At 39.1% G+C, this 12,714-nt stretch overlaps 1 protein-coding gene across 19 annotated transcripts in view; it reads left to right on the plus strand.

Annotated features, from left to right (window-relative positions):
• EFCAB3 (EF-hand calcium binding domain 3) overlaps positions 1 to 12,714 on the plus strand; it is a 477,549-nt gene that overhangs the window by 374,498 nt on the left and 90,337 nt on the right. For all 19 annotated transcript variants that reach the window (XM_047833629.1, XM_047833634.1, XM_047833633.1 and 16 more), the window contains 5 exons: positions 1,729 to 1,782; positions 2,235 to 2,339; positions 6,513 to 6,566; positions 11,701 to 11,805; positions 12,571 to 12,624. In XM_047833629.1, the coding sequence (XP_047689585.1) occupies positions 1,729 to 1,782; positions 2,235 to 2,339; positions 6,513 to 6,566; positions 11,701 to 11,805; positions 12,571 to 12,624 (372 nt within the window). The remainder of the gene's footprint in view (positions 1 to 1,728; positions 1,783 to 2,234; positions 2,340 to 6,512; positions 6,567 to 11,700; positions 11,806 to 12,570; positions 12,625 to 12,714) is intronic.

The following is a 12,714-nucleotide window of genomic DNA, read 5'->3' on the forward strand; positions in this document are numbered from 1 at the left end:
CATCAAATAGTTTCTCCTTACCTTTTTTTTTTCTCTCCTTTGGAACTCTTGTTACCCAGAGATTAGCACTGCTACTTCTATAGGCATATCTTATAATTTTCCATTTTCCACCTCTTTATCCTTTTCTGCTGCCCTCTGAGAGAATTCTTCAATCTGATCAAACTACCCACTAATTAATTTTTTAGATATTTCCTTTGTACTCTATCTCCTCCGCTGTGTTTCTTTATTTAAACTTTTTTATAGCAGAGGTGCCTGGGTGTCCTGGGAGCCTGGGTGGTTCACTTGGTTGAGCATTTGGCTTCCCCTCAGGTCATGATCTCATAGTTCATGGGTTTGAGCCCCTCATCTGGCTCCATGCTGACAGAACAGAGCCTGCTTAGGATTCCCCCTCTCTCTCTCTCTCTCTCTCTCTCTCTCTCTACCACTCCCCTACTTGTGCTCTCTCTCAAAAATAAATAAACATTAAAAAAATTAAAATTGTTTTTATACCAAATGTTTTATACCTAATATTTCCATTGATTCTTTTCATATTTTCTTGTTCTTTTTATATTTTGCTAATATCTTCTCTCCTTAAGTATATCTGTCATGCTTATTTTAAATTCCTGGTCCTTTTATTCCAATAATTCTTATTCAAATAATATACATTATTCAGTCTGTTTGTTTGTTTGTTTGTTTGTCTGTTTGTTTTTGAAGTAGTTATATTCCTCAGATGACTGGCTACTTTGGTCCTGTCCTGTGAGTCCTTGTTCTCTTGGGGCATCATTACTATGTTTGAAAATATGCTTTAGGTAAAGGTGTAAGGTCAGGCTCCAGTGAACATCAGCCTGTGGGGTTTAAGGGCAGTGGTTAGACACTGCTCAGACTTCAGTTTCTTCAGGGTTGATTTGTGGGGAAGGAACCAGATATTCATGCTAGTCCACCACCTATGTGGGAGTAGAAATCCATGTTTGAATTTTTGTAAAATACAACACCTGTGTTGGCAGCACAGGACATCTCACTGAGGGATTACCTTGCAGAAGAGTCATTTTCATGGGCTTGTCAATGAAAATATCTAAAACAACATCTATGTGATGTCACGTGGAAAACATGTAGAAATACTCATTACTAATATTCAAAGAAGTCCTGTCATGGTTGTCAGGTTTTTTTTAGCTCAGAAATCATCCATGGCTTCACTCATGAGTCCCACTAGTATCTACTCTTATCCCTGCAAGCATTAATATGTGTGATCTTAAGCAAAAAAAGGAGAAAATGAGAAGTAGATGAAAAGAGAGACATGGGAAAGGTATGGAAAGACACCACTAATAATTGTTTCAACTGTCAAATCAGAAAGTGGGTACAGGGCACCTAGGTGGCTCAGTCAGTCGAGCATTAGACTTCGGCTCAGGTTGTGATCTCACGGATCATGAGTTTGGGCCCCGGATCAGGCTCTGTGCTGACAGCTCAGAGCCTGGAGTCTGCTTCAGATTCTGTGTCTCCGTCTCTCTCTGCCCCTCTCCACACGTGCTCTCTCTCTCTTTCTCTCCCCAAAGTAAATAAACATTTTTTAAGTAGTGTGTAGATTTACTCTCTTGAGAGCTTTTTCTATTGGTCTAACTCTTAAGTTGGGATATAATAAACAGGGGGGAAAAATGAGTAAAACTATAAGAATTGTTCTTTCTGAAATTGCTAGGTTTTAAATTATTACAACAGGTTCCCTTACCAATTACTGTATTGTGCCCTATCTTACAGCTGCTGGAAAGTTGTATAAGCATAAGTTGCTGGGTGGCATAAGGTCTCTCAAAGGTGAGTGAGCAGTCAGGTAAAATTGAGATTCCTTATGTTTCGTATTTACATTTTAAAAACCACATTTATTTTTGGTGATGACAAATTTGTTAATCTAACAAATTTTTGTCTCATCATTTACTACTTTTAACATAACTACCTTTGAAGGAATTACTTTTGTCTCTATCATTCCAAGTCCTATTTCCAGAGAGGAATTAGAAAGACGGTCTTCATCAGACTTGCCAATCCTTTATTTTTCTCCTTATAAATGTCTCCCGAGAGCTACAGTCAAGTCTTCTGGACAACAATGAAGAGCAGGTTCTGTTCCTGATTCCCATTCTAGCTCTTTTCATTTAAGCAAATTTATTGTTCCTTTGATTGTTGTCCCTCCAATTAATGCATGGACATGCCTAGCATTTTTCACTTTATCATTATTGTTTGCCCTTCTCACTTCCATCCTTTGTTTCCCTAAGGAGTGGAGCTTAATGTTAATCAGTTAGGACTCTTCATGAAAAGTATGGGCTTTGACCTGGAAGAAGAGGAGTACCTGGACCTGCTCAGCAACCTGCCTGCTGATGGTGAGCTGCTCCTACGGTGAAACTTTGCATTTGTATGTGAGAATTTCTGAGAGCATGTTTAGAGTGTGCAGAAACATTAAAAAACAGAAAGAGACCCAATCCTCAAGAATTCATCAATTCCTGCAGTGGACTTTATTGAGTGCCTAATATACATAAACTATTAGGAATATAAAAATGAAGATGATGGTTCTCTGTCCTCTAGGAGTTCAGCATCTAGTAAGGAGTCTCACATGCTGACAGGCCATCATACCACTATGCGGTTGTGCTGTAATACTAAAAATGCATTCAGTAAGATCCTGAGGAAGGGAAAAGCTAAGTTCACCAGGTAAAGAATCAGAGGAAGACTTGTCAAAAATGTATAGAAATTCTTCAGGGGAAAAAAAGAGGCATTCCATGGGGTTAAAGGAAGGCACTTGTCATGATGAGCACTGGATGATGTATAGAATTCTTGAATCACTATACTGTACACCTGAAACTAATATAACTGTACATTAACTATATTGGAATTAAAATTTTTTAAAAGAGAGGTGCCTGGATGACTCAGTCAGTTGAGTTTATAACTCTTGATTCCCAGGGTGGTGGGATCAAGCCCTGCATCAGACTCTATGCTGAGCATGAAGCCTGCTTAGCATTTTCTCTCTCTCTCTCCCTCCCTCCCTCCTTCTCTCCCTCTCTCTCTCTCTCTCTCTCTCTCTCTCTCTCTCTCTCAAAAAAAAATAAAAATAAAGATAAAAAGAAAAAGAAAAGAAAGCTGGGACAACCCACAGCAAACAAGCACCCACCCACAGGCTACATGTACAGTACATATAGAGCCTATACTTGCAAGTGCTTACTTATGTGAGAAAACTCAAGGATAACCTGAGGGGGGATAAAGGCATTCCAGATGAGGAAAGCAATGCATACAAAAGCATAAAATCATGCAAATTCATGAATGTTAGGAGAGCAGCAAGTATTTCCTTGTGGCTAGAATATATGCTTCATGTTGTAAAGAAACAGGAAACATGGCTAGAAAGGTAGGCTGCTGAGACTGGAAAGACCTTATACCATGCTGTGGAGCTGAGCCTTCATCCTCTTGAATTAGTTTTGGTAATTTGTACCTTTCTAGCATTTTGTCCATTTCATGTCTAATTTGTTGACACGAAGTTGTTCACAGTATTCCTTTATATTCCTTTTAATTCTTGTAGAGTTGATGGTGATGTCATCCCTCCTGATTTTGATCCGTGTCTTTTTCTCTTTTTATTTGGTTAACCCAGCTAAAGATTCGTCAATTTTGTTGATCTTTTCAAAGAGCCGATATCAATTTTCCCTACTGGTTTTCTGCTTTCCATTTTATTGATTTCAGCTCTAATCTCTATTATTTCCTTCTTTCAGCTTACATTTGATTTCATTTGCTCTTATGTTTCTAGATTCTTAAGATGATAATTTAGATTATTAATTTGAAATTTTTCTTTTCTAATATAGGTGTTTATTTACAACTATAAATTTTCCTCAAAGCACTACTTTAGCTGCATTCCAGAAATCTCAATATGATGTGTTTTCATTTTCAGTTAGAAATACTGTCTAATTTCCAATATTTCTTCTTTGATCCATGGGTTATTTCAAAATGTGTTTTTGAATTTCCAAATGTTTGTGAATTTCCCAAATTTTCTCCTGCTGTTGATTTTGAATTAATTCCATGATAGTCAGAGGACATACTTTTTTATGATTTCAGTCCTTTTAAATTGAATGAGACTTATGGCCTGGTATATCCTAAAGAATTTCTCATGGTTGATAATATTGTTCAAGTCTCCTTTATGCTACTGACTTTTCTATTTAGTTGTTCTATCCTTTATTGAGAGTGGAATATTGAAATCCCAACTATTGTTCTTGAATTGTCTATTTTTCTCCTTGATCTTAGACTTTATCCTATAGGCAATGATATTTCTAGAGTATTTCTCTTTTGGAAGTCAATACTGATGACAATGTAGGAGGCACTATTGGAAGCGAAGACTCAAATTTGAAAGATATTGCTATGATGCAACAAGAGATTATAAGGCCTGAGCAAGCAAAGTAAACTTAATGACAGATAAGAGATTTGGGAAATATTTTAGAATTAAAATGAATAGGTTTGATGACTGATTACATGTGAATTATGAAAAATAAGAATTTTAAGAAAACAGAGACCTTTTGGTGGCTAGGTCATCAGTCATATCATAAGCCAATTGGAGAATTCAGGAAGATGTTCAGGTTACAGTGTCAAGAGAGTAGTTTCAGTTTTATTTTATTTTTTTTTTAATGTTTTTTATTTATTTTTTTTGAGACAGAGAGACAGAGCATGAATGGGGGAGGGGCAGAGAGAGAGGGAGACACAGAATCGGAAGCAGGCTCCAGGCTCTGAGCCATCAGCCCAGAGCCTGACGCGGGGCTCGAACTCCCGGACCGCGAGATCGTGACCTGGCTGAAGTCGGACGCTCAACCGACTGAGCCACCCAGGCGCCCCGAGAGTAGTTTCAGTTTTAGACATGTTGACTTTAATATACCTACATGACATTCAACTAGATATATGTATGAATATGGTTAGAAATGAATACTCTAATAATTCATCTTTACTTAGGAAGTTACCAATCCACAGATTCAGCAAAGTTTAGCAACATGCCAGAGCACTGATGAGATTATAATCAGACCAAAAGAAGAAGATAAAAAAAAAAAAAAGAAGAAGAAGAATGGAGGGAATATCTGATAAGAAAAGTTTGAAAGTAAGCAAATAGAATAAGGAGGAAATAGTGTTAAAAGAGAGACAAAAAAAAAAAAAAAACATTTACCTAGAGTAGATTCTGAACTACCAGAAACAATTTCAAGATGGAGAATAATTTTCAAAGTACTTTGCCATTATATAATTCACACCTAGCATATGTTAGCATGACCCCATAATACAAGACCCATAAGACCTACTCAGAAAAGTTTCCAAGATAACAACTCTCATGGGAAAAACAGCAAAAACCTGAGATTAATCCCACTTGTTCCTCTGATTAGATGGCATTGTGGAAAGAATTTATAAGTTGGAATGAGACACAGGTTTGAATCTCAGCACTGAAAATTCCTAATTGTGCAAGATTGGTCAAATGAAACCCTCTGAGTCTTAGTTCCCTTTTGTTAAAAACAGAATAATGGCTACCTTTCCTAAACATTGCAAGTTCCTAGCATAGAGTTTTTATTAGTAGTAATAATAACAACCAGTCTATATTCATCTCAACACAATGCCACTTAATGATGCCTTTGCTGTTGCCAGAAAAAGTGAATTTTCCATAGGACAGTTTTTTTATTACTAGAAACATATAATTTCCCAATATTTTTGATCTGCCTATGAAAGGATGTAGATATTTTTTGCTACCACATTTTCCAGGTATCTTGAAAGTTTACTGGAATGCCACAACAGTGACTTTGGTTGTGGAAGTGTCAGCCATCTCCCTGAGTACCCCTCTTCAGGTCAGTGAGCCCACAGGAAGCAGCATTAGAGACCCATCTCAGACCATCCTAAGTCTTCTGTGGGACTAATTGAAATACATGAGAATGGATGAGACATTTTCCTGTGAGGCACTGACAATCTATCAGGTGGTTCCTTCTAAATACCCTCATTTAAGAGGAAAATACAAAATAAAGTTTTTAAAAAATACAAAATTTAAAAAAATATATTAAAATTCATTTAGGTTGATCAAGCTTTTTAAATACATGTTGAATGTGGATAGTGGAAGAACATAGCTAAATGTCACCTGTCATTTCAGTACAGAAATAGACATTATTAATGCTTCAAGTCAGATCTTTCCTATTGGAGCATTTACCCCTTTTACAGTGCTTGTCAGCCTCATAATCAGTAAAATGGAGTTCTTCCTGATCTGAAAATAGAGAGGGCTACTTTTTAAATGTCAGCCTAGCAGTACTCTACTATGTGCAGTTTGTCTTAATAGAATAAATACTGATGTCTTCATATGAAATTAAGTATCTTTTTTATAATCAGAGCTTTGACTGATCAGAGCTTTGACTTTCTACGTTTACATTTGATAAAAAATAGGATAAAATTCTAGAGCAAATCATTAAAATTTGCTGAATTTTGTGTTGTACTTCAGTGTGTGGCTTCTTTGTCTTTCTTCTATTTCTACTATTGTTTTGGGCACAAAATTCTGTCTTCTCTTACAGATGAGGGGAAGATTGAAGTGAACGTGGTAATGGATGAAGGAAATATTTTTACAGGTGGGTTAGATCTTTATTACCTCATTAGTAAACATCTGTACATCTCAAGTGTGGATCTATAAAAACCAACCATCCAGGAGGTCATGTAGCTTGGGCAAGAAAAAAAAACATATAAATAAATGCAATAAGATATTATTGGGCGATGTTAAAAACCTATACAAAGTAAAGAAGAGGAAGAATGGTCATTTGCTCCTGAGGAAGAGAAATTGGGAAATGCTTTAATAGAATGGTCAACACAAGAGCTGATCCTTAAACTATAAGTCAGTTTTTCCAGACACAGCAGGATGGGCATTCCTGATAGAGAAGAAAATGATAATAAAAGGCACCAAAATGAGAAACTGTATGATGCTTTAAGGAACTAGAAAAAATTGGGGGTAGCTAGCTACAGCATAAATGCTGTCAGGAGTTTGGCAAAGAATAAACTTAAAGAGGAAGGAGCAGGATATGGTGGGCTGAGTAATGACTCACAAAGATATCCAGGTCCTAATCCCCAGAACTTGGGAATGAATGTTGCCTTATACAGCCAAAGGGACCATGGAGATGTGATTAAGGATCTTGAAGTGAGGAGGTTATCCCTGATTATCCAGTTGGGCTCTAAATATAATCACAAGTGTCCTTAGAAGAGGGAAGCAAGGTTAGAGTTTCCGACAGAAAAAGTAGAAGGCAATGTGACGACAGAAGCAGGATGCTCCATTCCTGGCCTTGAAGATAGAAGAGGGGAAGTAAGTTAAGGAGTGTAAGTGGCCCCTAGGAGTGGGAAAGGCAAGGGAATGGATTCTTCCCAAGAGCCTCCTAAAGGAACCAGCCCAGTTAACACCTTGACTTTAACTCAGTAAAACTAATTTTGGCCTTCTGACCTCCAGAACTGTAAAAGAAAAAAAATCTGTATTGTTTTAGGCCACCATGTTTTCGGTAATTGCTGTTTTGTTACAGCAATAGGAAACTAATACAGGAGGCAATTCACGGAGGACCTTGAATACTTAGTAAAAAAGTATGACTTTCATTTTGCACAGAGGGGGCAGTTGTTCCAGGATTTTAAGCAGGGGACTATGTAATTAGATTTGTAAATTAGAAAGATTACTCTAGCAGCAGTATAAAGGATTGAGGGAGGTGTATGTACAAGAATAGAGTCAAGGAAACTAGCTAGGAAGCATGTTGTAAATGTCCAGGTGAATGACAGTAAAGAGTAGAAGTAAATCATTCTCTGTGAGGCTTGAGAGGAAGGAACATGTAGAAGAGATGTTACAGCTATAGAAACTGTAGAGTTTGGTTACTGTAGGTTTTGTATAGAGCTAGAGCAAAAGGATGAAATGAAGGACGACTCCTCAGTTTCTGAGCTGAGTAGTTGAGTGGGTGACAGTGACATTGACCAAAATATGTAATTCAGTAAAATACATTTAGAAGTAGAGATACAGTTTCCATTTTGGTCATACTGAGTTTGAGGTTCCAGGGAGACTGAACCTTAGGCAGTTAAATATGTGAGTAAGAATCTGAGGCCACCTCTTTTTCTGAGACAAGCAGACCTCGAGTCAGGAAGGATACAGATATAGAGAATCTAGGTAGACGTGGAAGTAAGATTCAGAGGATTTCATCTAAAACCTTCCATCCTCTGTATAGTAGGAAACAGGATCATCTACTAAAAGAAAGGACCCAGTGGTGGGGTAGAGGACTTTAAGGAAAGTGTTAATGATGGTGGATAATTCAGATAAGAGAACAGTAACTAGAGTTGATGAGGAATATATGAAAGCCTTGCTGAGAAGTGCCAAGAGTCTAACCAAAGTCAGACACCATAAATAAGTAATGGCGACTTTTCACATGACTATGATATCCTTCAGTTGGACCAAAGTAGGAGATTCTTTTTATTTATTTTTTTTAACATTTATTTATTTTTGAGTGACAGAGAGAGACGGAGCATGAATGGGGAAGGGGCAGAAAGAGGGAGACACAGAATCCAAAGCGGGCGCAGGGCTTGAACTCATGAACCATGAGATCATGACCTCAGTTGAAGTTGGATGCTTAACCGATTGAGTCACCCAGGCACCCCCCAAAGTATGAGATTCTTTTTTTTTTAACATTTATTTATTATTGAGAGACAGAGAGAGACAGAGCATGAGCATGGGAGGGGCAGACAGGAGATACAGAATCCGAAGCAGGCTCCAGGCTCTGAGCTGTCAGCACAGTACCCGACATGGGTCTCGAACTCACAAACCGCGAGATCATGACCTGAACCGAAGTCGGACACTTAACCGACTGAGCCACCCAGGTGCCCCCCAAAGTATGAGATTCTTAAAGCTGATGTGCCAAAAGAATGAAAGCCTAAAGACAATGGTGGTGTTGTGAAGAGAGTGGTTAGGTGGTCTAGTGTGGCTAAAAGAGGAAGTGAAGTTATCATGGAAAGCATGAACTTGCAGGAAAGCAAGAGAGAAGGGAATGAAAGTCTCTATCAAAACTGTAACAGGGGTGGCAGGAGGAAGGAAGTAAAAGAAGTGCAAGAATATAGGTTCCGACCAAAAGTAGGTATGCTACAATTGAAGATGTTAGAGGCAAAGCATTTCCAGGTGATGACAAAGTTCAGGATGTGTCCTTGATAGGTAAGTAGCATAGGATTTAGGGGACCATCATCGAGGCTAAGGAGCTCAAGAAATTGAGAGGCCAGGTTGTGGAATGAACTATCTATATAAAGACTAGAATTGCCTATTATGGTGCCAGGAATTTGGGTGCAGAGGAAGACTGTGAGTAATGGGACAAGCTCCTTAAATGACCAAGAAGTCACTAAGTGACAATAAAAAGAAAGCCAAGTACCATAATTCTCACAAAAGGAAAGGTTTGAGTATGGCCAGAAAGCAGCACATAGGATCTCGGAGAATGTAAGCCCTATGGCAAATGAGTTATGGGGAAAAAAAAAAAAAAAAGAGCAGCTTTCTCTCAGAAGGAAGGGAGGGAGGGAGAGAGGGTGGAAGGAAGGAAGGAAGGAAGGAAGGAAGGAAGGAAGGAAGGAAGGAAGAAGGAAATGAAAGAAGGGAGGGGAGATGGAAGGAAGGAAAGAAGGAGGGAGGGGGTGGGGAGGGCATGGGAAGGGAAGGAAAAGGAAAAGGAAAAGCAAAAGGAAAATCTATCCAGAACAGACAAAGTTCAGTTAGGAAAGAAGGTAAGAGTCTATAAAGAGACTGAAGATTTAGAGAAATTCATATTTAATGAAATATGAGCCCGAGAGGGCACTGTGGGAAGGGTGAAAAGAAAGCTAGCAATGGAAAGAAAAATCAGAGTGGTAAAACACAGAATAGATTTGAGAGGATAGAAAACTCTGTGGGCTTACATTTTGAAGAATGGGAATGATACAGATGGCAGGGGTTGTTAGACTGATAACCTAGAAGAAGGCCCATGTCTGTCAAAATGTGATCAAGTTAGGGGCTCCTGGATGGCTCAGTTGATTAAGCATCCGGCTTCAGCTCAGGTCATCATCTTGGAGGGGGGTTAGTGCATTCAAGCCCTGTGCATCAGTCTCTGTGCTGACAGCTCAGAGCCTGGAGCCTGCTTCAGATTCTGTGTCTCCTTCTCTCTCTGGCCCTCTCCTGCTCACGCTCTGTCTCTGTATCTCTCTCTCAAAAATAAATAAACATTAAAAAAACCTTTTTTTAATAAAAAAAAAAGTGATCGAGCTAGCAGACTAGGAAATTGCTCTGTTGTATCTGAAGAATCATTCCTTGGCTGCTTACGGGGGGGGGGGGGGGGGGGGGTATTTTAGAAGCTCCATGGTGCAAGGCTTTCCAGAAGAGTCTGAAGCAGCTAGGGGAGAGCAACCCTTGTACACATTTCCTCCCAGGCACTTGTGCAGAAGACTGGCTCCCTCCCCAGGTATTATCCTCCCAATGGAAGTACTGCGGTGTGGTTCCAGAGGACTAAAAGCAAGAGTTTTCTTTTCCTGAAATCGGAAATGATTAGGAGGTGCAAATTGCCCACTTAAACAGCATCCTTTTTTCCCCAGCTTTGTTGAGATATAATATATATATATAAACTAAACTGTGTACATTTAATGTATGCAATGTGATGATTTGATACACGTATTTCAGAATATTTGCCATAATATGGTTAGCTAACGCATTTGTCACCTCACATAATTACCATTTTGTTGTTTTTGTTACTAAACTGCATCTTCAAGCTAGAGGCAAGAGCCATCATGAAGGAAAGTTTCACACAGCCATCCTACGAGCAGATTGGGAAACAGCTACTGGGGGGCAGGGATAAGTGGTGATTTCCACCCTCCTAAAAGTCCATTACCAAACAAACTTGTTAGCTTTGTGTCTTACCCATTCTGTGAGAGTCTGATGTTCGCCTGTCTGGCTCATTGTAGCACTTTACATTGAAGCCCTTAGAATAAAAATAACTATGTGCCAGTTTTCCTGGGACCCTAAAAACAGGAGAGCTTGGAAGACTGCATCTAATTTCCTAGCCACCAAAAAAACTTTATGGGTGGTAGAGGCTGCCAAGAAGAGAGGGAGGCAAGCCCACCAAATCCCTGAGGCATGACAGAGAGCCAGTTCTGGTTAAGAAAGAAGCCCCTGGAGAAAAGCCCTGTATGATTCCATGATAGGTAATTAAGAAGACTTTGCAACACCAGGATTTTAACATTTACACAAAATTATATTTCAGCAGCATTGTTTTCCTTACTGATAAATTCTCTCACTCTACCTGTATATCCGTGAATGTTTGCATCTACAGACTGCTGGCCTAAATTTGATTGCCATTGTTTGAGCCAAAAAGCTCTAAGATGCTGTCTTAGCTGGCATTCTTGTCAGGATTACTTCATTGTTTAATCAACAAATGGGATTTAAAAAAAAAATTTTTTTTTTTACATTTATTTATTTTTGAGAGACAGAGCACAAGTGGGGAGGAGCAGAGAGAGAAGGAGACAGAATCTGAAGCAGGCTCCAGGCGCTGAGCTGTCAGCACAGAGCCTGACACAGGGCTCGAGCTCACAAACCGTGAGATCATGACCTGAGCTGAAGTCGAACACTCAACTGACTGAGCCACCCAGGCACCCCGGGATTTTTTTTTTCTTTTTCTTTTTTTTTTTTAGAACATGAGATCACCATTCTTCAAATTTTCAACTTTTACCACCTTTTAATTTTTAAAGGTGAGAAGGTCGATACTAGTAACCTGGAAATTTTACTGGAAAATATGGGGATAACACTCACAGAAGATGAAGGCCTGAAACTACAGAACAAGCTTCCAGTTGATGGTGAGCATTAAAAATACCACAGTGGGGAAAAATCTCAGTGGCCTTCAGAGAAGTTGAATATGTGGACTTTTTTTTTTTTAACGTTTATTTATTTTTGAGACAGAGAGAGACAGAGCATGAACGGGGGAGGATCAGAGAGAGAGAAGGAGACAGAATCTGAAGCAGGCTCCAGGCGCTGAGCTGTCAGCCCAGAGCCTGCCACAGGGCTGGAACTCACGAACCGCGAGATCATGACCTGAGCCGAAGTCGGATGCTTAACCGACTGAGCCACCCAGGCGCCCTGAATATGTGGACTTTTTTAAACTAATACTGCCTAGTTAAGGAATGTTTCATCCCCCTACCCCCATCACCAAAATGATTTCACCAAATTGAGAGCTGTTTCCACTCCTCTAAGTTTTATTCTTGGAAGTGAAATATACATTTCTAGGGGCCCCTGGGTGGCTCAGTCGGTTGGGTGTCCAACTCTTGATTTCGGCTCAGGTCATGATCTCACAGTTCATGGGTTCAAGCCCTGCATCGGGCTGTGTCCTGGCAGCTCAGAGCCTGGAGCCTTCTTCAGATTCTGGGTCTCCTTCTTTCTCTGCCCCTCCCCCACTCACGCTCTGTCTCTCTCTTCTCTCAAAAATAAATGCACATGAAAAAAATTTTTTAATCATTTAAATTTCTAGAATAAAATACTAGAAGTCTCCATTTCTGAACCTATGCATGTTTCATTATATATTTAAATATCAACACTCCTGCCTGAAATTTATTTTTTCCCCACAGCCAAAGGAAGGGTGTACATGAACAGATTGATGAAAGAGTTACAGTCTCTCAAAGGTGAGTAAGAAGCATATTGAAAAGGCAGGTAAAACTGGTCATCAAGTTTTGCTCTTATTTTCTTTTTTTTACTTTTTAATTTTATTCATT

The sequence above is a fragment of the Prionailurus viverrinus genome, chromosome E1 (assembly GCF_022837055.1).
Source record: "Prionailurus viverrinus isolate Anna chromosome E1, UM_Priviv_1.0, whole genome shotgun sequence".
Classification (NCBI taxonomy): domain Eukaryota; kingdom Metazoa; phylum Chordata; class Mammalia; order Carnivora; family Felidae; genus Prionailurus; species Prionailurus viverrinus.